The 23,409-nt window shown below is 43.7% G+C and overlaps 1 protein-coding gene across 3 annotated transcripts in view; it reads left to right on the top strand.

Annotated features, from left to right (window-relative positions):
- Window positions 1-4,025: 4,025 nt before the first annotated feature.
- WWTR1 (WW domain containing transcription regulator 1) overlaps window positions 4,026-23,409 on the top strand; it is a 153,488-nt gene continuing 134,104 nt past the window's right edge. The window contains exons 1-3 of one of the 3 annotated variants that reach the window (XM_016942148.3): window positions 4,026-4,058; window positions 4,939-5,042; window positions 17,581-18,014. In XM_016942148.3, the coding sequence (XP_016797637.1) occupies window positions 17,584-18,014 (431 nt within the window). In that variant the 5' untranslated portion in view covers window positions 4,026-4,058; window positions 4,939-5,042; window positions 17,581-17,583. Of the gene's footprint in view, window positions 4,059-4,938; window positions 5,043-16,792; window positions 17,130-17,580; window positions 18,015-23,409 lie in introns of those variants that run through there. The other 2 variants (XM_016942147.3, XM_003310136.5) reach the window with 2 other exon arrangements.

Here is a 23,409-nt window from a genome sequence, read left to right as displayed (position 1 = left end):
CTAGCACCAAGAGTATTAGCTGTGAGCTAGACTAGAAAACATGGACGTGTGGTCTTAGCTAAACACCTCTTTTGCTTAACCAAAGGAACAGTATACAGAAATCTCCCTAAAAGAACAATCTTCAAGCTAAGTTAAGTAACTTTCTAAGGAGGTGTATCAGTACAGATTTTTAAGAGAATCAATTTTGGCTTGTTCTCTCTGAAGGCTAGCCTTAAGTTTCATACAAATTCTTTTTTTTTTTTTAGATGGAATCTCTCTCTGTCACCCAAGATGGAGTGCAGTGGTATGATCACGGCTCACTGCAACCTCCACCTCCCAGGTTCAAGTGATTCTTCTTCCCCAGCTTCCCAAGTAGCTGGGACTACAGGCACGCACCACCATGCCTGGCTAATTTTTGTATGTTTAGTAGAGATGGGGTTTCACCATATTGGCCAGGCTGGTCTCGAACTCCGGACCTCGTGATCCACCTGCCTCGGCCTCCCAAAGTTCTGAGATTACAGGCATGAGCCACCATGCCCGGGCCTACAATTTTTATGTGTGTGTGTGTGAGAGAGAAAAAGAGAAAGACAGACAGAGAGAGAGAGAGAGACAGAGACAGAGAGAGAGAGACAGTGTCTTGCTCTGTCACCCAGGCTCAAGTGCAGTGGCATGATCATGGCTCACTGCTGCCTTGGCTTCCTCAGCTCAAGCAATCCTTCCACCTCAGCCTCCCCAGTAGCTGGGACTACAGGCCTGCGCCTACCATGCCCAGCTAATTTTTTTTTTTTTTTTTGTAGAGACGAAGTCTTACTATGTTGCCTAGGCCGGTCTTCTACTATGTTGCCTAGGCTTAAGCAATATTCTCACCTCAGCCTCCCAAAGTGCGCTGGGATTATAAACATGAGCCATCATATCCAGCCAAATTCTTTATTTTCACCTTCCATTTCAAAACAGCCTATCTTCTCCTTACCTGTCTTGAATCTTATCTTGGTACCTCCAAAATCTTGAGACCTCTGGGGAATAGGGGAGGGGGAAACAAAGGGACCATTTGAAATATTGGCTCCTCCCATCCCTGGCCTCTCTGGTTATTGTCAAAGAATGCATAATTCTGGAGAGAGAGACCCATGACAGCAAAGTAAAGAACACTTCAAATGCTAAAAATGGAGTCTGCTTTTTGTTTTCACTTATTTTCAAAACAAAATTCTCAAAACCTAGGAGGGGCCATTAGCTGGAAAAAATGTCTCTGAGCAGCAGATGCAGTGCCAGATACTGATGCTGATTCAGGGCTGAGTGATGCATCCATACCAAGCACATACCAAATTTTCACATGCCTTTCCGAGTGTCATTCACCTTTTGTAGAATGCAGTGTGAATGATCCCTCTAAAATTGGGGGTAACATAAAAATAGTTTTAAATTTAAATGGAATGTTTTCTGAGGTTACTACATTCTCTACTACACAAGATAGAATTCATGGATTAAAAATTCACCTGATTTTTTTACATAATGTACACATCAATGAATAAAGTAATTAAAACCTACTTCTATGAAATTACGTCATTGAATATTTTTCCAGTGGTAGTCAATTCTCAACTTATTTCTTCTTTTAACTGATTTTTAATTTTTATTTTTTTTAAAAAACAGAGACAGGATCTCACTATATTGCCCAGACTAGCCTCAAACTCCTGGGCTCAAGTAATCATCCTACCTCAGCCTCCCAAAGTGCTGGGATTACAGGCGTGAGCCACTGTACCTGGTCTATTTCTTCTTTTAAAACATTTATTTTTACTCCTATTAATACAAAGTAACATTATATGCCAGCTGCCAGACTTCATTTTTAGCAATTCATACTTTTTCTTTTTCATTAAGTAGATAGGAAAAGTTAACAATAAAAGTTCTAAAAACAGCTGGATGTGGTAGCATGTGCCTGTAGTCCCAGCTCCTCAGAGGCTGAGGCGGGAGGATCGCTTGAGCCCAGGAGTCCAAGGCTGGAATGAGCTGTGATGGTACCACTGTACTCCAGTTTGGGTGACCAAGTGAGACCCTATTTCTTAAAAAAAAAAAAAAAAAAAGGAAAAAACTTCTTCCATTACCATCCATCCTCTTATATATCTTTTTATATAAAGATTTTTTATATAAACATTTATAAAAATAAAAAGTAGGAATAAAATTAGTACTCTAAGTTGAGATACATGAACTAATTGAAAATAATCCCATTCATCTTATTAAGAACTATATCTCTAATAAAATGTTTCTTTTTAAGTTATTTATATTAATTTAACATGTATGTGGGTCACTTTGATATTTTTACACCAATAATAATTGTAATAATAATAAGTTTTTGACTCTTTAGAGGCTTGGCCATGGTAGAAACTATTACCTGGCTCCCACAATTTGTTCCACCCTCCTTCGGGTACGTAGGTAGCCTACTTTTCCCCATCATCCTTGCTGTAACATGTAGTCATGTAATTGTTCTGGCAACAACATGTGAGTGGAAATGATGTATGTCACTTCCAGGCCTGGTCCCATGAAATATCTTCTGTGCTTTTCTTTGCTTTTTCTCTTTCTACCAGCTACACGAATTGAGAATGAGGCTCTAGGAAAGCTGTTGGCAAACTTTGGTAAAAAGCCAGACAGTAACTATTTTGGGCTTTGCGGCCACATAAAGCCTCTGATGCACATTCTACTGGTTGTTTTTTTGTTTGTTTTTTGTTTTTTGTTTTTTTGTAGCCTTTTAAAGATGTAAATCTATTCTTAGCTCCCAGAGCACACAAAAATAGGCCCACAAGCTAAACCCTTTTTCTAGGAGACAGGGAAGCCATAAGATGAAAGGAATTAGGTTCCCCTCATCACTATGTGGTGGGGAGCACTTTGCTTACCTGGGGACCTCACCCAGGACTATTCTGTGAGAAAGAAATAGGCTTTGATTGTGTTGAGCAGTTACATGCTGGACCTATTTGTTATTACAAATCAGCTTCATAATAACACAGGAAATAAAAAAATTACAAACATTTTTAATGCAGAGAAGTATAATATAAAAAATGAATAATAAGACCTTTAAGCATAATAATACAGTACATTAAGATAAATATGTAGAAGTAGAATAAAAATAGGAGCTTAGGGAAAAAACATCTGACTGTTAAAAAAGAGCTCATTTGTAGACTTTTAAAATGGATGTGGTGGGCATCAAATCGCTTGGATTTAGATTCAATTGGATATTTCAAAGCAAATTGCAATAGTTTATTTTAAAATATCTATATTAATAACATCATGAAAATTACAACCTTTGCAATTATTTAAACATACGATGTAATATTTTAGATGTCAACTGAAAATTTTGTGAAGGAGTACATGGTTTTAAAACATTCTGTTAGGGGATATGCCAGCAGAAACTTTTGAAGAGGCTTCAAAGAACCCTTATAGACTCAGAACCAAACCTCTTTTGAAAGCTTCATAGATTCCCTGGACTGAATGTACAAGCAGGGGTTTTTCTGGTTTGCCTCTGCTCTTTTCGAAATCCTGTGTCTAGGTCACCTTAGACAGTGTTCATACACAGGAATGTCCTTGCTTGTCAGGAGTCCTGCCAGCGGTGTTGAGAGGCCAGGTGTAGACCCATTTCTTCTGACCTTAGATTCCCCAGTGGATCATGAGGATGAAGCTGTTTTCTTTCTTCCTTTCAAAAGTGTTCCCTTCTTGGTGGTTCTGAGGATTCATGAGTTAAATATTTGTTAAGTTTTTGCAATATTTGGCTGAAAGTACGAAGTGTTATTTATTATTGCTGGATGGATGAAAGGTATTATACAAGTGCAAAGTATCATTTCTTCCCAGGACAGACGGCGTTGTCATGCTTAATCCCCAGGCAGCTCATGACCCCATTCTCTTGCACGGCCTCCTCATTTACATAACCAGCCACAAACTGAGTTGAAAGGACTCCTGCAAGAGGATTTGCACTTTCTCCTTTTCTTCAGAATGCGTATCTGCCTAAGCAGTGTGATAACTTTTTTCCCAGACTGGATCGATATTCCTTAGCTGGTCCTGCTGCAGCAGGAGTCCGGTGACTGGAGAGAGGAAGCTCTTGGGCAGTGAGTAAAAAAAGAGAATTGACTTCTTTTTTTTATCTGTTTCTGTCTACTCATCAGGCCCTGGACAAGTCACTTCACCTCTTGCCTCATTTTCTTTTCTTTTCTTTTTTTCTTTTTTTTTTTTTTTTGAGACGGAGTCTCGCTCTGTCGCCCAGGCTGGAGTGCGGTGGCATGATCTCGGCTCACTGCAAGCTCCGCCTCCCGGGTTCACGCCATTCTCCTGCCTCATCCTCCCCAGTAGCTGGGACTACAGGGGTCCGCCACCAGGTTGAACATCAGCACCTGTAGAGGGGATAGCATTGGATATGGAAAACTTAGAGTAGATAGTGAAGGAGGAAGAGGATAAATAGCAGGTATGGCCTCAAGACCAACTACAGCGGTAGGGGCTGTGGTTTGTGTCATTAATCGCCCTCTTCTAAGATTCCCCTGAGGAGGAAAGGCCCACAGCAACCTTGGATGAACTGTGCCCTGAAAAACGGAGAAGTCCGCTTGTGTGATGCAGTCTGTACGGACTGTGATAAAAACCATGTGGGTAAATGCTTAGGACTTTCTTCAATAGAGTCACCGTGAGGACAGCAGGGAGCTGACATCTTCACCAGCCACACCTGTAAAATTGCTTGCACTGTTCACACTGAAGGCCGTGGTTTCTTGTCTACCAAGGGTTGAGCCCAGCTGGGTGCTAGAGCTGAGCCATTGCTGCCCATCGCGGGACGCCCCTAAGGGTCAGCTGTTGCCTTGGAAGCACTGGCCTGGTCGGGGCTGAGACTTTTCCTGGCCAGCCCTCCTTCCTACCCTCCTCCTTCACTATTGACAGACGTGCATTGCAATCTGAATACTCTCCTAGCTTACTCACCTTCTTTCTCCTCTTTAACTTTTGTAGGCATTTTCCCCAATACATCTCTGCTCATCTAACTCTTATCTTGGCATCTGCTTCCTGGTGGATCTGAACTGACCCACAAGCCACGCTTACTAGTGATTTTCCAGGTAATCATCTATTTTTATTCATTTTTTTCTTGATTGGTAGTTTGAACATGATATTAAACACATTTACTGTATAAATATAGATATCATTGTTGGCCAATTTACTGTAATTGAACTCTCCAGAGGGGTTTCAGGATGGTTTTGCTTTTTCTAGAAATTGTAGCAGGGAAGCAGAGGTCTACCTTTGTCTGTTTTCAGAAGGGCAAGTTTACCTTCAGAGTTTCCCTGGATTACTTTTAATGTTTCCTTTCCTTTTCCCTCCCACTGGACTCTAGTACTGGGGACCTTGTTTGTCTTCTTTAAACGATAGAAGTGCAAGTTCAAGTGAAATGACATTTCTAGAAGAATGGAAATTCCTTATTTAAGTGAAGCCCTTTTGAGTTCAGATGGGTATGTGATAACAGAAAGAGAAGAGCACTCTTGTTCCCAGACTAGCTACCCACTGCTTCCCAGGCTGCAGAGTAATGGGACTGGTGCAGGAACTCATTTGGGATTTTCCTTGGTAAGATTATGTGGTCACAAAGGAGGTTCCCTTGTAAGATGTGGGGTTCTTGTATATGTGGGGGTATATTGTATATGTGTATTGTTCTTGTATATGTGGGGGTTCTTGTATATGTGTATAACCTTGTATATGTGGGGTTCTTATTTCTTGTTCCACAAAAACAAAACCCCTGGCAGTGGTGAAATAGAAAAGACTGACTAAAGGTAAAAACTTGGACTCTGTACAAAGGCCTTTGGTGATTTTGGATAAAAAAGGCCAAGTCTCTCCCACGCCAATGGCTTGTGTTGGAGGCTGTAAAGTTACTCATTTAGCAAAGCTGACCAGAAAGTCAAAGGGAGGACTCATTAGCAAGGTTGAAATTTACCACTAGATTATGCTTGTCTTTCCAGCCAAACAGAATGAGACTTCATGGCAGTCTTTTTGTGGGGTGTTCAAACACTAATGAAAAAAATTTTGAAACCAAGGTGACTTTTTGGTGAGTGGAGTGTCTGAGGGAGCTTATGTGGAGAAATCAATGTAACTATTGCCTCAGTGTTGTCAGAGAATTTATTAAAAGGGATCCCCCATTCCCCATTGGTAACTACTTATTTTTTTCTAAGAATGGGATCCAACACTTCAAATTTTAGACCTTGAGTTGTGATGTGAAGCAATGAAGACTCAGTTTTTTTTTGTTTTTTTTTTTTTTTTTGAGACACAATCTTGCTCTGTTGCCCTGCCTGGAGTGCAGTGGCGCCATCTCGGCTTACTGCAACCACTGCCTCCCAGGCCCAAGTGATTCTCCTGCCTCAACCTCCTAAGCAGCTGGGATTACAGGCGCCCGCCACCATGCCCGGCTAATTTTTTGTATTTTTAGTAGAGACGGGGTTTCACCATGTTGGCCAGGCTGGTCTCAAACTCCTGACCTCAGGTGATCTGCCCGCCTTAGCCTCCCAAAGTGCTCAGATTACACGCCTGGCCAAGAGTCAGCTCTTGACAGCCCCAAAAACCTATCCTTAGGGCGGATAGAAGAGAGAGATTTTTCACGTGATAATGTATTTAAATCAGGATTAGACAAAGAACTTCATCCTTCCTTGCTGAAAGATACAAGTTGTCATATTTAATTGGAAAAAGGCAGTCTTTTACACTTATGAGAGAAGTGGATAACTAAAAATCTAGAGGCTTCTTTCCCTAAAAGCCACTAACCAGTATTATTTTTATAGATTTAATGCCAACTAACCAGACTCTGAATTATTATCATCTCTAGTGTTGAACTCCAGGCTGTACAATCTATACGAGGGATAAGCCTTGACTGACACTTTCACAGACAGCAGTTACAGAATTTTTTAGGAAGGTGACAGGTAGATCTCAAGGGTCTTCTCATTCACTTTTTCTTTGGTATCTTATCAAGATGTTTTAATTCTCTTTTCAAATATCTTCAGATTCTTTTCCCTCTGGTGAAACAGATGGCAGGTAGGAGGAAATATACAGAATGAACTGCGAAATTTCTCTTGTCTAAAATCATGCACAAAAAATGGGAGATGATGACTCAGTAGAACTACAACGTGCAGTCACTGGGTTAGTGCCCATGTAGTCCTAACATTGTTTGGCTGTTAAGAGCTTCATGTGATACCTCCAAGTCTAGAAGGACTCAACCAGAGTATCAGGACAGACTGAGACTTGGGGCTTCCACAAATTTGGAGCATAGTGGGATGCTGGGTTGCCTAGACATCATTAGTAAGATTTTTTTCATAATTTTTTTTTTTTTTTTTGAGATGGAGTCTTGCTCTGTCGCCCAGGCTGGAGTGCAGTGGCACGATCTGAGCTCGCTGCAAGCTCCACCTCCTGGGTTCATGCCATTCTCCTGCCTCAGCCTCCCAAGTAGCTGGGACTACAGGTGCCCACCACCACGCCCTGCTAATTTTTTGTATTTTTTAGTAGAGACGGGATTTCACCATGTTAGCCAGGATGATCTCAATCTCCTGACCTCATGATCCACCCCCCTCAGCCTCCCAAAGTTCTGGGATTACAGGCGTGAGCCACTGCGCCCGGCCCCATTAGTAAGATTTTTTTTTTCCTATAACAAAATGCATCAAGTTCCAACTGAACAATTTACAAAATAATTTTAGGAATACAACTCTTAAAAAGTAGAGACCCAATGTTTCATATTAATTAGAAATAATGATTCACATCACAGAAGGATTCTTCAATACACACAAGCGCTCCAATAATCAGGGTTTGATTGAATTTTCAGTACCTCCAACACATTTAAGTTTTTATTTATTTAATGAGAGGGAGGAGACAACTAAGCTTCGATATACATTTTAGGAGCCTCTGTGCATCGAATGGCCATTAGATGACAAAACATTTGTGAAATGATACTGTAAGTCAGTGGAGGAAAAATGCCTTTAAAAACAGCCTCTCTTTCCCTCTCTTTAAAGGAAAAGACAAAATAGTGTATGCTCACAGAGGAGGAAGTAATTAAGAGTCTGATTCTGTTAGGAAACTACAGAAGAAATATAATTTGAAAGCCGGAGAGATACTGGAGGGGTTGAGTCCTGGTGCTCTTGTTATAAGTCAATCGCCTTTGGCAAGACATAAACTTTTCTAAACCTTGGTTTTCTTATCTGTAAAATAGTTCTAGTAAGGTGTATCTGCCCATTCTCACAGGGTTACTATGAGATTCGTGTGTGACTGTACATGTGAAGTTGTTTTGTAGTCTGTAAAATATTATATAAATATGATTTATTATTATTGCCATAGTTGAAATACTAATAGCTTTTAATGATCATAACTAGATTGAGATGTCTTCAATCATATGGTCAAATTAGGATGTATTGTGTGGCAGATGCTGTATGAGAATTAATCTACTCTCTTATCTAAGATTATCTAGAAATATATATTTTTAAAGAAAATTTAGCCATTTTTAAGCATGTGTGAATTGAACTGGTGCCCACAGGCACTGGCTTTCTTATACTCAGGTCCTCTCTCCACCTTGTTTTGGTTTGGAGGGCTCTCTTCTCCTTGGCTCCAAACCACAAATTAACTTTTTTGACCAGGCATGAAAAGTGTCCTAACTTGTGTCTGGACAATGCTGAGACAGAGAGATAATGGTAGAGCTCATATATACTTGACTCTTGTCACCAAGAAAAATAAGACAAGGAAGAGCAGTGGCTTGAACAGCTAGTGTAACCAGATCTGTGACTTATTTGGGTAAAGGGAGGAGTTGAGTGAAATTGTCAAACAATAAATGTTCTAATCAGGTGGCAAACTCTTCCAAGCTCAGCTTGAAAGATCACTTCTGCCCTTGAACACAATGGATATTAAAAAAAAATGTACCGTATTTGCTGAATGGATGGATAATATTGAGCACCTTGAAATTCCCCCCACCCCAAACACTGCTAATTAGTTCTCTCATCACACCCAAAATAATACTAATAATATGGTTTGTACTTCTGAGAGTGATGATTCAGTGTTATCATGTTACACATCTATACAGATATAAGCACACAAAGAGAAATATTTATCTTTTTATTTCTACATAGTTTTTAATATAATTTTAGCATCTTTTCATTCATTTTTCCATGTTTTTGAACAAAGTTATAATGATAGTATTCACAGATCTTTGTTTCTTAATTTTTCTCATTAAAATTATAAAAATTCTTAAAAACATTTTTCAGGTTGTCACATTGTCTTCATAAACACTTTCAAATAACTATCAGAAACTTCATTGCATATGTTAAGCTGTTAGATATACTTAACCATTCTCTTCTTAAATATTTAGGAAATTTCTGAGCCGGGCGCAGTAACTCATGCCTGTAATCCCAGCACTTTGGGAGACTGAGGCGGGCAGATCATGAGGTCAGGAGATCGAGAACATCCTGGCCAAAATGGTGAAACCCACATCTCTACCAAAAATACAAAAATTAACTGGGCATGATGGTGGGCTCCTGTAATCCCAGCTACTTGGGAGGCTGAGGCAGGAGAATGGCTTGAACCCGGGAGGCGGAGTTTGCAGTGAGCCAAGATGACGCCACTGCACTCCAGCCTGGTGACAGAGCAAGACTCTGTCTCAAAAAAAAAAAAAAAAAAAGAAAGAAAGGAAATTTCTAATTTCCCGTTATTATAGATCATGGTGCAATGAGCAACTCTGCAATATGCCCTGATCATTAACTTCTAAACCATACTGTATATTGTTGAGCCTTTTCAAAAGTGTATTTTTATTTTCTAGGAAAATATCTATTACTTAATATTTCCCATTTAAAAATATTTCCTCCAGTCCCTTGCCCCAAAATGATAGCAAAAATACTAAAGGATAAATAACTTACATAAGGTACTGAAGTTAAGATTAAATATCAAAAATTCCTTTTTTCTCTAGCCCAAATGCATTACTAAAGCAACAGATAACATCAGACAAAAGATAGTGCCTTCTGGCCGGGCGCGGTGGTTCACTCCTGTAATCCCAGCACTTTGAGAAGCCAAGGTGGGTGGATCACACCTGTGATCGGGAGTTCGAGATCAGCCTGACCAACATGGAGAAACCCCATCTCTACTAAAATACAAAATCAGCCAGGCATGATGGCGCATGCCTGTAATCCCAGCTACTCGGGAGGCTGAGGCAGGAGAATCGTTTGAACCCGGGAGGTGGAGGTTGCGGTGAGCCGAGATGGCGCCATTGCACTACAGCCTGGGCAACAGGAGCGAAACTCTGTCTCAAAAAAAAAAAAAAAAAAAAAGATAGTGCCTTCCATCATCATTATCATCAAAATTATCTTCCTTATCATCATGCCAGTGATGCATTCATTAAGAACACCAAAGTGAAACATGGCAACAAAAGAGTAAATGCAAAAATGAGTGGCAGCACCAATTATTTTTTATTTAGGTATTTGCATATTTGCTATATGCTGGACACTGTGCTAAACACTTGGGATATGGTAAATTCTGAAAACACAAGTATCACGTTTGATTTGTCAAGGAACTGGTCAACTCTTATCCTCATGTTGAACCTTATTCAATAGTTTTCTGGACTCTTCATTATTCAAACCTTTATCTATTCAAGGTCCTTGTCTGTTTTGCTCCTCTTCAGTTGCTAATGGTGACCCAACCCTGGCTCTGGGAATTTTCTCCATACTGGTTCAGCAAGTCAGGGCAGGTTCTGCCCCAAGGGCTTCTGGGACCACAGTCCTCTAACTTAGCCACCCCACCAAGTTTCTAACCATACACCCTTGCTGGAATCAGTCATTCAGACCAAGTCAGCAACCCGGAGGCAGGGCTGAGAAAAGCAGTTGAAGCTTTCCTGAGGCAAAAACGGCAGATGAATAGCAGGGGCAAAATCCACTGGGTTAGGCATGTACAGAACACTCCTGCATGGAGAACACTTTGTTAGGCATGGGAGAAACAAAAAGAAAGTGAAGTTCTCTTAGACTTGTTCTCAGAGAGCTTGCAATCTTGTTAAAGAGTTGAGTCCAGAAGTAGCTGAAATTGTAGTGAATGGTGAGAAATTATCTAACAAACTTCACAGTACACTAATGGGTGCTGAAAGAGGAATGGGCAAAATCATCTAAAGATCACTATGCTCTCAACAAGGAATTGTGGCCTTCTTAGGAGCAGTTTCATAAGGAAATTTTTTTTTAAGATGAAGTCTCGCTCTGTTGCCCAGGCTGGAGTGCAGTGGCATGATCTCGGCTCACTGCAGCCTCGGCCTCCTGGGTTCAAGCAATTCTCCTGCCTCAGCCTCCCGAGTAGCTGGGATTACAGGCACGCACCACCACGCATGGCTAATTTTTGTATTTTTAGTAGAAACGGGGTTTCATCATGTTGGCCAGGCTTGTCTCAAACTCCTGACCTCAGGTCATCTGCCTGCCTTGTCCTCCCAAAGTGCTGGGATTACAGGCGTGAGCCACTGCGCCTGACCTCATAAAGAAATTTAAGCTGCTTCTAGCCCTGCAGCTATTTACAGTCCAGTTGGGGAGGCAAGAGATTCTGAGGTGAATTTTACAATACAATATATGCCAGGCCTGGTGGCTCACATCTGTAATCCCAGCACTTTGGGAAGCTGAGGTGGGTGGATCACCTGAGATTAGCCTGGCCAACATGGTGAAACCCCATCTCTACTAAAAATACAAAAATTAGCTGGCGTGATGGCAGGCACCTGTAATCCCAGCTACTTGAGAGGCTAAGACAGGAGAATCGCTTGAACCCGGGAGGCGGAGTTTGCAGTGAGCTGAGATTGCGCCATTGCACTCCAGCCTGGGTGACAGAGTAAGACTCCGTCTGAAAAAACAAGACAAAACAATATAAGGCAGTGTTATGTTTGATTACATGTGGAAAGAGTGAAAAAGACAAGAACAGGGAGAATTTAGGAAGAAGGGAGAGATTACTGAACGCCTGGCAATGGAGTTTGGAGGACAATTTTGAGCAGAATTCAAATAGCAAATTTCAGGTAGGTGTATTAAAGAATTAGGCCAAATATGCTTGGGTCAGAGCCTGGCTGAAGTGGGAGAAAGATACATTATTACTGGATCGTGTAAGAAGCAGGGTCAGAAAGCTATGAAGATGGCAGTGTGTTGGGAAACCTCTAGTGCCAGATTGATAGCTTTGACTTATATACTTGTGAACAGTTGTTAAAAAAACTTCTGAGCTAGGTAATGACATAAAAGAAGGAGACCAGAAAACAGAGACTGGAGGCAGAGAAACCAGTTAGGAGACCGCTTCAAGCATTTTGAGATAAGGTCCTGTCGTGAGAGTGGGAAGGGAAGTATGGATTTTGGGGGACACTAGAAGAAAGAATCAATAGCATTTGCCACTGATTGGATGTGAACAGAGGGAAGAGAAAGGGATGACTCAAGAGAAGCTTCAGTAGGAAGTGTGTTGTGGGGAGGATTTAGAAGCAGGCGATGGACTTTGTTGGAAAGTGTTTGCAAATGGAAAGATTTACATATCTATCAGCAGGAGTGTGCTCTCAACTGATTATCTTATAAAAGCTGTGGAGTTTCTTTATGAGATAGTCAGACAAAAAGTATCACACGATTTAAAATGGCAATACCAGGGAGCAACTCCTGGCTCACACAGGATGCAGTCTGGAGAATGCACTCTGCTCTAGAGTTACAACCCGGGGCTGAATCTCAGGGTTTTTTTTTTTTTTTTTTTTTTTTTAACATGGTTTCATTGTATATATTTGGACAAAATACTTTCTAACTCATCAATCCAGTTTTCTTATCTTTAGGTCTCCATGAAACAAAACAGCCATATTTGTTGAGTGCTTTATTATGTTAAGCAGGCTTTGTGTTAAGAGCTTTATTTGGCCGGGCGAGGTGGCTCACGCCTGTAATCCCAGCACTTTGGGAGGTGGAGGTGGGTGGATCACAAGGTCAGGAGTTCAAGACCAGCCTGGCCCAAATGGTGAAACCCCGTCTCTACTAAATATACAAAAATTAGCCGGGTGTGATGGCGGGTGCCTGTAATCCCAGCTACTCAGGAGGCTGAGGCAGGAGAATTGCTTGAACCCGGGAGGTAGAGGTTGTGGTGAGCCGATATTGTGCCACTGCACTCCAGCCTAGGTGACAGAGTAAGACTCCGTCTCAAAAAAAAAAAAAAAACAAGCAAACAAACAAACAAACAAAACTTTATTTGTGGCTGGGCATGGTGGCTCAAGCCTATAGTCCTAGCACTTTGGGAGGCCAAGGTGGGTGGATCACCTGAGACCAGGAGTTCAAGATCAGCCTGGCCAACATGATGAAATCCTGTCTCTACTAAAAAAATACAAAAATTAGCCAGGCGTGGTGGTGCACATCTGTAGTCCCAACTACTTGGGAGACTGAGGTACAAGAATCACTTGAACCTCGGAGGTGAAGGGTGCAGTGAGCCGAGATCAAGCCATTGCACTCTAGCCTGGGCAACAAAGTGAAACCCTGTCTGAAAAAAAAAAAAAGACTTTGTTTGCAATTTTTTATTCTTAGAATGCACATTCTACATTTAAAAAACATTTCAATATTTTGTGGCTTAAAGCAATATCCATTTTATTTGCTCACAATTCTGCAATCTGGGCTGGGCTTGGCTCTGCAGCTCTGCTGGTCTTACTGGTGGTCACTGATGTGTTTGCAGTCAGCCGGTGGGGTTGGCTGAGGCTGGGCTCAGCTCAGGTGCTGGGCAGCTGGACTTTTCCCTCTCTCCAAGTATCTCAGGGCCTTTCCTTCTCCATGTGGTTTATCCAGCAGGGTAACTGGACTTTTTACTTAGTGGCTCAGGTCTCCTAAAAGTACAAAGTAGAAGCTTCTATGCCTTCCTAGGGGATGGGATGGGAAAGGCAGGGAAGTGGCACAACTTCACTGCCGCATTTTCTTGGTTAAGGCAAATCACTGGCTCAGTCCAGATTAAGTGGAAGGGGCTACATAAAGGTATAAATAACATGAGGCTGGGCCATTGAAAGGCAGCAATGCAGCAGAGAGACTACCACAATATTATTTCCAATTGTAAATGAGTAAACTGTGACTTAGGAATGCTAAGCTACTTGCATAATGTAGCAGGTAGAGCCAGCTTCAAATACTGTGTTCTAAATCAAATATCAACAAATAAAATGTGTATGTGTTTTCACCTAGAATCCTGTGGGGTGGGTACTGTTATTGTCCCTAATTTACAAAGGAGGAAACCCAAGAATAGAGAGCTTAAATGTCTTGTCTGAAGTGACTCAGCCGTTTTGCTCCAGAAATTATACACTTATCCACTGTGCTGCCTCTTACAGGCAGTACCTGATACATACAAGAGATCTGTAAATGTTATTTAATCTGAAGCTATTGTTGGAATGGCTGGGACAACAGCAAATCTTTTGAATTATTCACTATTACATCTTATATGCTATTTGGGAACTGGGAGTTTTTCAGTTATCCTGTGTTAAGGGCAATTTCCGTTTCAGACATCTACTTTATCTGTTGCACTATCTATTTCTTGAAGCTTGGAAAGAAACGAAGACTGCATCCTTGCCCATCCAGTTCCAATCCGGATTCTCACTGCCCATCTAATTCCAACCCTGATTCTCACCTTTCTTCGGGAGTGAGGACTTTCCTAGAGTAGGACTGGCCTCAAGTTTTCATCTTTTAATCATCAAGTCAGCCTTGTGACTTCTGAATTAGTATCATTAGCTTCCAGTCACTTCCTCTTGTTCCATAGCTTATTTCCCCACAGTTGTTGTTGCAACTGTGATGGCTTCTGAGAGTAGCTTGCACAGATTCTACTTTCCAAGGAGTGACCTGTGCTAGTTTCCCCTTTCCTTTTGCCAGTCCTATGGGCAGAGGACTTGCTGCACAGAATCCCAGCTACTCGGGAGGCTGAGGCAGGATAATTGCTTGAACCGGGGAGGCAGAGGTTGCAGTGAGCCGCGATCATGCCACTGCACTCCATCCTGGGCAATAGAGTGAGACTCCATCTCAAAAAAAAAAAAAAAAAGGATGATACGTGTATGCCTGCCTTAGTCTAAGACGGCCCTAATTTCTTCCAGTCTATGAGGAGTCTGGAATTGGAGCCACCTCCAAGTACAGATAACAGGGGAAGTGGCTCACTTTGGTGGTTCTGTTTTGGATATGGATGCAGCCATTCAGGGAGTGGCCCCAAAATTCTATCTTTTCCGAGGCAAAACTATGAGTGGCCTTGTCTTTTCCTTAAACTTTTCTCCTCCAAGGCAGCTCCAGATTTTAACTTTGACTTTATTTTACCCTGTAAAAATATTAAGGCAGGCTGGGCGCGGTGGCTCATGCCTGTAATCCCAGCACTTTGGGAGCCTGAGGCGGGCGGATCACCTGAGGTCAGGATTTGAGACCAGCCTGGCCAACATGGTGAAACCCCATCTTTGCTTTTAAAAAATACAAAAATTAGCTGGGCGTGGTGGCAGGCGCCTTAATCTTAGCTACTTGGGAGGCAGAGGCAGGAGAATCGTTTGAACCCGGGAGGCGGAGGTTGCAGTGAGCTGAGATGGAGCTATTGCACTCAAGCCTGGGGGACAAGAGGGAGACTTCACTCAAAAAAAAAAAAAAAAAAAAAAAAAAAAAAAAAATTAAGGCACAATACGTGAACTTGAAGAACATACAGTTCTCTTTTATTTAACAAACACTTACGTAACCAGCCCGGTGCTGTGCGAAGTGCTTTACATTGTCTCGTTTGATTTACTTAATAAACTCCTATTTGAATCAAATGGGGTGGAGTAGGGGCTTCCTGGAATTTGGCTTACGTCGCCATCTCCCCCCACCCTTTCCCCTCAGTGGAGAGGCAACCAGAGAGAAAAGAAATTGAGCTGCTCTGAAGGGCAAGGCCTCCTCCTACTTCCCGCAGCTGTTTCGCCAGACTTGACCTTCTTCCCTTAGCTAGAGGCAGGGGGTCTCCATCCCTCGCCCAGATCTAGTTGGTGGGAAGGTGGGTGGCTTTTTTCGGGTCACTGGCGCACCCTCTCTACTCCCAGCCACCTGCTCGGGTTCCATCCCGGCTCCAGGCTCCCCGGAGGGCGGCAGGGACATTCCAATCCTCCCACAACCCTCACGGATGTTGCGGGGGAGGGGGGTGCAATTGCTCTTCTCTTCCAACACCCAGCTTTTTCTTCTCAATCCCTAGTGGCCTGAGTCACCCCCGTAGAGGAAATTAAGGATTGATGAATGGTTTGAAAGTTGTTTGTTTACAACCCACCCGTTGGCGAAGCCGCATCTCCAGTGACAGAGGCACTTTCTGGGCACCGTCTGTGCTCTAGCAGACAATTGAGAGCCAGGCAGCCAAGATGCCTCCTCGCCAGACCAAATATGGTCACAAGAGCTAAGCAGCCTCTCGTGGAAAAGCTGGCCTTGTTGGTGTCTCCCCGCGCCGGGGCGCACCCGGGCCGGCCTTCGGGCAGAATCGCGGGTCAGTGCGGCGCTCCGGGTGCTGCAGGCCTCGGCGCCTGGCTGCAGGGGAGGGCGCGGTGTCCAGGACCGGCCCTTCCTAGGCCTGAGCCCCTCATCCGCGTGCCCTCCGCCACCCCCGGCCTTGGTTTCGGTCCACAACCCCTTGATGAAACAGGCTCAGGCCACTTTCCCTTTGATCCCGCCCCAAGTCCGTGGTAAACTCAAAGGAATGCAGATGCAGGTCTCCGCGGGAGAGGTCCGCGCGGCCGGGAGGAGTGGGTGGGGGGCACCCGTCTCCTCTTACCCAGTAAAGTACCCATCACGCCCAGGGTTTTCTGGAGCCGAGGTGGGAGGAGGAGGAGGAGGAAGAGGAGGGGCGAGCGGGGGCTGGCCGGCTAGGGACTAGGAGGTCATACATAATTCAACAGCTCAACTTTCGGGCCCGCCTCTTTCCTGGGGGTGGGAGTTTGCTCCAAACTTTGTTTATGGGACAGTCCGGGAGCTGCTGCGGCCGCGCTGTCTGCTTCTCCTGCGCCTCCTTTTCGCCCAGCACTAGCGCCTTAGGCCAGCTCGGGGGATGTGAGAGCCGAAGCCCTTAGACTGCCAGGCACCGAGTCGGGTCGGGATTTGTCAGCCAAGCCTCGGCTCCAGCTCCGCAATCTCGGGACTCACCCGAGCGACCCAGGCCCGACGGCAAGTTCGGGCGGGACGGCGGCCGCCGCGCGCTCAGGCTCAGCTTCGCTGCCCGCCCAGGTAGTGCCCGCTGGAGCTCGCGCGCTCATCCGGCACAACTCCAGGGCTCCAGGCTCCTCGGGCTTCCGGAGTCGAGACGTGGTGGAGTTGGCTCGGGCTGAACTTCTTTCGGGGGGCTGCCTGTCCTGGAAACGTGCGACCTTTCCTTTGCCATCCTGCGGTTCAGCAAGCCCCGAGTGCAGTTATTCCCTCCACCCCTCGCCCTATCTTCTCCTCCTCCAGGCAACTTCTTTGCTTCAAGAAAGTTGCATAATTCTCGAGGCCAGGAGGGACCCCTCCCCCATCCTGCTGGTCTTACCGCTGAGTGTCTGGGATCTCCAGGCGGGCAATTATCTGTCTCCTCGTTTCCTTTTCCCTCTATTCTTCCACCATCTCGCCCTCTCACCCTGTAACCCTCTTACCCACTTCCTCCGACTTTAAATAAAAGGCTGATCTGACCTTCTTTTTGCAGAAGATGAATCCGGCCTCGGCGCCCCCTCCGCTCCCGCCGCCTGGGCAGCAAGTGATCCACGTCACGCAGGACCTAGACACAGACCTCGAAGCCCTCTTCAACTCTGTCATGAATCCGAAGCCTAGCTCGTGGCGGAAGAAGATCCTGCCGGAGTCTTTCTTTAAGGAGCCTGATTCGGGCTCGCACTCGCGCCAGTCCAGCACCGACTCATCGGGCGGCCACCCGGGGCCTCGACTGGCTGGGGGTGCCCAGCATGTCCGCTCGCACTCGTCGCCCGCGTCCCTGCAGCTGGGCACCGGCGCGGGTGCTGCGGGTAGCCCCGCGCAGCAGCACGCGCACCTCCGCCAGCAGTCCTACGACGTGACCGACGAGCTGCCACTGCCCCCGGGCTGGGAGATGACCTTCACGGCCACTGGCCAGCGGTACTTCCTCAAGTAAGTCAGCCTGGAGCCGAAGAAGGCACCAAGTCACAGTGCCCAACGCGCGCGTGTGTTCGCGCGCGTGTGTGTGTGTGTGACAGAGAGAGAGAGAGATGGTGCGTGTCCTTCCACGGTTATTTCACAGATATGGAGAGCTGGAAGCAGGGAGTGAGTCTCTGAGTGTTGGAATTGTAAGGGATCAGAAGCAGGGATCAGAAGCAGTGGTGAAGTTCATCCACCATAAAACACACAGGTGACTTTGCCTTGAATCTGCAGGACTGAAGCCAACTCTTGGGCACAGACCCTTAGTCCCTTCCTTGGCCACTCTAAGTCAGATAGTCCAGAGCCAGGGCCTTTGGGATGTGACACCAAGATAAATCAGAGAAAAGCTGTGAAGCTTGGGGAACAGAGGGACTTTTGGTGAAGTAGGTGGTCTGCAGTTTCTATCTTCTTGGGAAAAGCAAGCTGGAAAAGTGAACAGTGGCTGGTAGGCCATAGTGCTCCCAGCTGGGTGACATAATGACCACACAGCACAGTGATGTTATTAGCAGCTGTGTGGTGGAGTAGTTGTGGGCTGGACAAATCAATCGTGTGGAAATTGTGTTAGGAGTTTTATTACATTAAACTTGTTAACCTAAAATACCATCAAATCACAAGCCTGCTTTGTCACTCTTCTTCCTTTCACATTGTTCCAGCTTTTTGATGTCATGAATTTTACATTAGTTGAAAATTTCAAATTACACCCCACAGGAAAATATATTCTCAAACACTAGAGGAGGTTGTTTCAATTGTGGTACCCTAAGATAACTACATTCCTCAGGAGAAACCAGGCTGGAACTTGAAATGTTCCATTGAGGTCATAGGGTCAGGCTATCAAAGATGGAGGTTGTGCCAGCCTAACCACTTGTTTCAGGATTGCCTGCACTGCCAGTGAGGGAAACTCCTCTCCTAAGAACTTGACTTAGACTTCATTTTAAAGCCCATATTTCTTTAGTAGAGTAGCCTTAGTTCAAAAGTGAAGACACTATGTACAATTTTAAAAGTTTAATCAAGCTTTTCTTTGGCACTAATATTTGATGCTCTGATTGCTATGAGAGAGCCCTAAGAATGAATACACAGTGATGGATGAAGTTTACTATAGTGAGCCCATTGATTCATACCAGTGACCAATTCTTATTACTTCCCCATCTCAAGGCTGTTGATATCTTGTTCAAGGAGTTCTTTTTTTGTTTCTGAGGTTGGTGTAATGCTGAGATTCTGAAACAGACTTGATGGTCGTTTATGCCACAGCTGGTCTTCTCTGGGTTATTGAGTGATAGTTTGGACATGTGCTCAGTCCTTTGACTTCTAAGTAGCTGGTGGAGTCAAGAATATGATGTAATAACATGACTTTTGTTGTTGTTGTTTGTTTTTTGTTTTTGTTTTTGAGACAAAGTCTCAGTCTGTCGCCCACGCTGGAGTGCAGTGGCACAATCTCGGCTCACTGCAACCTCCGCCCCCTGGGTTCAAGCAATTCTTCTGCCTCAGCCTCCTGAGTAGCTGGGATTACAGGCACCCACCACCACGCCTGGCTAATTTTTGTATTTTTAGTAGAGACGAGGTTTCACCATGTTGGCCAGGCTGGTCTTGAACTCCTGACCTCAAGTGATCTGCCTGCCTCGGCCTCCTAAAGTGCTGGGATTACAGGCTTGAGCCACCATGCCCAGCACTACATGATTTCTTTCTTTCTTTCTTTCTTTCTTTCTTTCTTTCTTTCTTTTTTCTTTCTTTCTTTTTAGATGGAGTCTCGCTCTGTCGCCCAGGCTGGAGTGCAGTGGCGCGATCTAGGCTCACTGCAAGCCCCGCCCACCGGGTTCACGCCATTCTCCTGCCTCAGCCTCCCGAGTAGCTGGGACTACAGGCACCCGCCACCACGCCCGGCTACTTTTTTGTATTTTTTTTTAGTAGAGACGGGGTTTCAACATGTTAGCCAGGATGGTCTCGATCTCCTGACCTCGTGATCTGCCCGCCTCGGCCTCCCAAAGTGCTGGAATTACAGGTGTGAGCCACCACGCCTGGCCCCAGCCCTACATGATTTCTAAACTGTATTTATGAATATATACACACATACATATAGTATATGATCAGTATAACTGTGATTATTAAAAATATGAAATAGGAGCTAGGCTTGCCTAATATCTGAGGAAAACTAGACGAAAAAGACCCTGAAACAAAAGCAAAACAAAAAAATTCCTTTATACATTGTGTTTTGAATGATTGGAGTAGCTCAGAACTGCCTGTGAACAAGGGCAAAAGTGGAAGTTAGCCTTGGATTTAGAGAAAGTTGCTGTGATCTCTCTGCCCATCCCCCCAACCACAACCACTCTCCAATCCAAAGCAGAGTGCATCTTTATTTCACTTTGGGTAGTCAATGAAAATGACAGCTGAAAAAAATGTGTAAGTGGTAGGCTGGCCTGCTCTGATGATATCCCTGGAAGTGTTTTGGCCAAGTGACTAAGAGAGGTTAAGAATTTGTCAGTGACTATTGTCTTTAAGGATAAGCAATCTGCCAAGAGTTCTCTGAATTTCTTGTAGAGTTTTGTTTAAAGTTGGAATTAGGTAAATGTCATACACTTTGTTACACAGCCTCAAAAGGCAGTGTATTTCAGTGGATTAAGTAGAAGCTTGAAAAATGATGGTGACTCACTTGGAGTTACTTTTCATTATGTCTGTTTATTACTTTACTTGCCATCTGTGAAATAGGGCTGAGGCTAGCAGATAAATTTTTTCTTTTTTTAATTTTTTTATTTTTGGCTGGGGTAGAGATGGGGTTTCACTATGTTGCCTAGGCTAGTCTCAAACTCCTGTACTCAAGTGATTCTCCTGCCTTGGCCTCCCAAAGTGCTTGGATTATAGGCATGAACTACCATGCCCAGCCAGAAGAAGAATCTTTTTCTTGACTCTGTTGGGAGTTGAGAGCTTTATAAGTTGGAAATCAAAGGATTTTAGAATGACAAGGGTCAATTTTGTTTAGTTTAGTTTTTGACTAGAAAACTGAGGCCACGGAAGGGTGATGATAGGAATTTGGGAAAGTCATGTGGTTATTTAATGGTGGACCCTGGACTGGACCTCTAATCTGTTGCTGTCTACTTAGGCAACAGTTTTCCTTTTTCCCCACCTCCACCTTTCCCCCATGTCACTTCCTTAGCTAAACAATGAACTTAATGGGAAACAGAGCCTGGACATCTAAGAAGCTTTAAAAAAGCCTTTTGTCATTTTCTCAGGTAAGATTATTCCTAGGTATATGATGTAATCACTTTCTGCAACCTCCTGAAGGCACCTTTCCTGAGCATTCACAGCTTTCCTGTGGTGTTCAGGTGTCCTGTGGTATTCAGATATTCCTTTAGAGTAACAATGACTAGGGCATGGTGGTGCCCACCTGCAGCCACTACCACCCCCACCCCATCTCTAAATAAAAAGTTTTTAAAAATTAGAGTAACAGTGAAGCAGATTGAATGTTAAAACACCTAGCCTCTAAAAACCACTGTGTTCATTCATTATTCCTGCTGTCCTCTCAATCTCATGAATCAGGCTGGGGTGTTGGGCAACCTGGCACACTGACTGAATACCGATCACATTAAATTTTTAAAAGGTCTCTGATTATAAATAGAATACATGCTTTCTATACATAAACCAGAAAATGGGGAATTATAAAGAGGAAAGTTATCTAGCTTCAGTAGAATTTCCCATCTTTACTCTTTCGCATTCTTGTAAAAATCTTTCATTTGAGTAACGTGATTTTATAAGAAAAAAGATTTTATCCTCCTCTTAAATACAATTCAGACTATAACATTTGGCTGTCACGTTTAATTTTTAGTGACAATTTTAGTGTTTTGCCTTTTCTCAAATGTGTGACAGAAAATTATTTTTGTCCAAGTGATCCATGCACTTGGTAACAAATCCAATATACAGGAGGACATTTGTTGAAAAACAATGGTTTCCTTCACCTCCTCAAAGCTCACAGAGGGAAACTTTTAATTTTTTTCAACTGTTCCCATATTTAATTCTTAGATTGTTACCTTCTTAAGCTTAAGTAATGTGCTTTTACCACCATGTTTTGATTTATCAACTTTTAGCACCTGATATGAAAGTGAGAATGTAGCTCTTTAAGCTAGTTTTCTTTTTTCTCTCCCAGGTTTGATGTTTATAATATTTTAAATTTGTCTGTTAGGTCACCTTTTTAAAATAATCATCTTTTTTTTTTTTTTTTTTTTTTTGAGATGGGGTCTCTCTGTGCCACCCAGGCTAGAGTGCAGTGGGAATCATAGCTCACTGAAGCCTCAAATTCCTGGGCTCAAGTGATCCTCCCACCTCAGCTTCCTGAGTAACTAGGACTATAGGTTTGCACCACCATATTTGGCTAATTTATTTAACTTTTTTGTAGAGACAGGGTTTCCTATGCTGCCCAGGCTGGTCTCAAACTCCTGGCCTCAAGCAATCCTCCCACTGGCTTCCTAAAGCACTAGGATTACAGGTGTGAGCCACCACACCTGGCTTTTTCAACTTTGGATAGTATTTCTTGATTCCTTATGCTGTATGTCAGTAATGTTTGGATTGCTACCAGTTCTACTGTTCACTTTTTGACAATGTTGCTTTCCATATTGCCAAAGCCCTGAACCCATAACCTGTATTTGTGCTTTGCCCCAAAGTTGACCATCTTATTCGTATATGATTCTTAAAGTTGAAAATCCATAAGGCCGGGCTCAGTGGCTCATGCCTGTAATCCCAGCACTTTGGGAGGCCGAGGCGGGCGGATCACGAGGTCAGGAGATGGAGATCATCCTGGCCAACACCGTGAAACCCCGTCTCTACTAAAAAATACAAAAAAAAAAAAATTAGCCGGGCGTGGCAGCGGGCGCCTGTAGTCCTACTCAGAAGGCTGAGGCAGGAGAATGGTGTGAACCCCGGAGGCGGAGCTTGCAGTGAGCCGAGATCGCGCCACTGCACTCCAGCCTGGGCATCAGAGCCAGACTCCATCTCAAAAAAAAAAAAAAAAGAAAATCCATAGGCAATATTTACATGACTACAATTCTGTGAAATGATTCATTGCCTTGTGTGTCAGGATTGGATTTTAGACTTGCACTGTGGGTCTGGTGTTAGGATTCCTGGGCCAATCAAAGGATGAGATATCTAGCCCCAAAGTCAAATGGGATTTTTTGTTTTCTCACTATTCATCAGTTGTTTAAATTTGTGTTACCTTTTAGTTTTTTCATATTTGGACCATGACTTTCTTAAATTTTTTCCCTAGTATTTCTGATTGCCTTTTAATATGTTCATGCATTATTTGCCATTATTATGATCTCAAAAGTTTTCTAGGCTCTCAATCTTGTCTAACCTATCGAGTCTTCTTTGTCTAAGCTGTATGCCGAGA

This window comes from Pan troglodytes, chromosome 2, assembly GCF_028858775.2.
Source record: "Pan troglodytes isolate AG18354 chromosome 2, NHGRI_mPanTro3-v2.0_pri, whole genome shotgun sequence".
Classification (NCBI taxonomy): domain Eukaryota; kingdom Metazoa; phylum Chordata; class Mammalia; order Primates; family Hominidae; genus Pan; species Pan troglodytes.
Note: the sequence above shows the minus strand (reverse complement) of the source record. Positions and strands in the feature narration are given on the sequence as shown.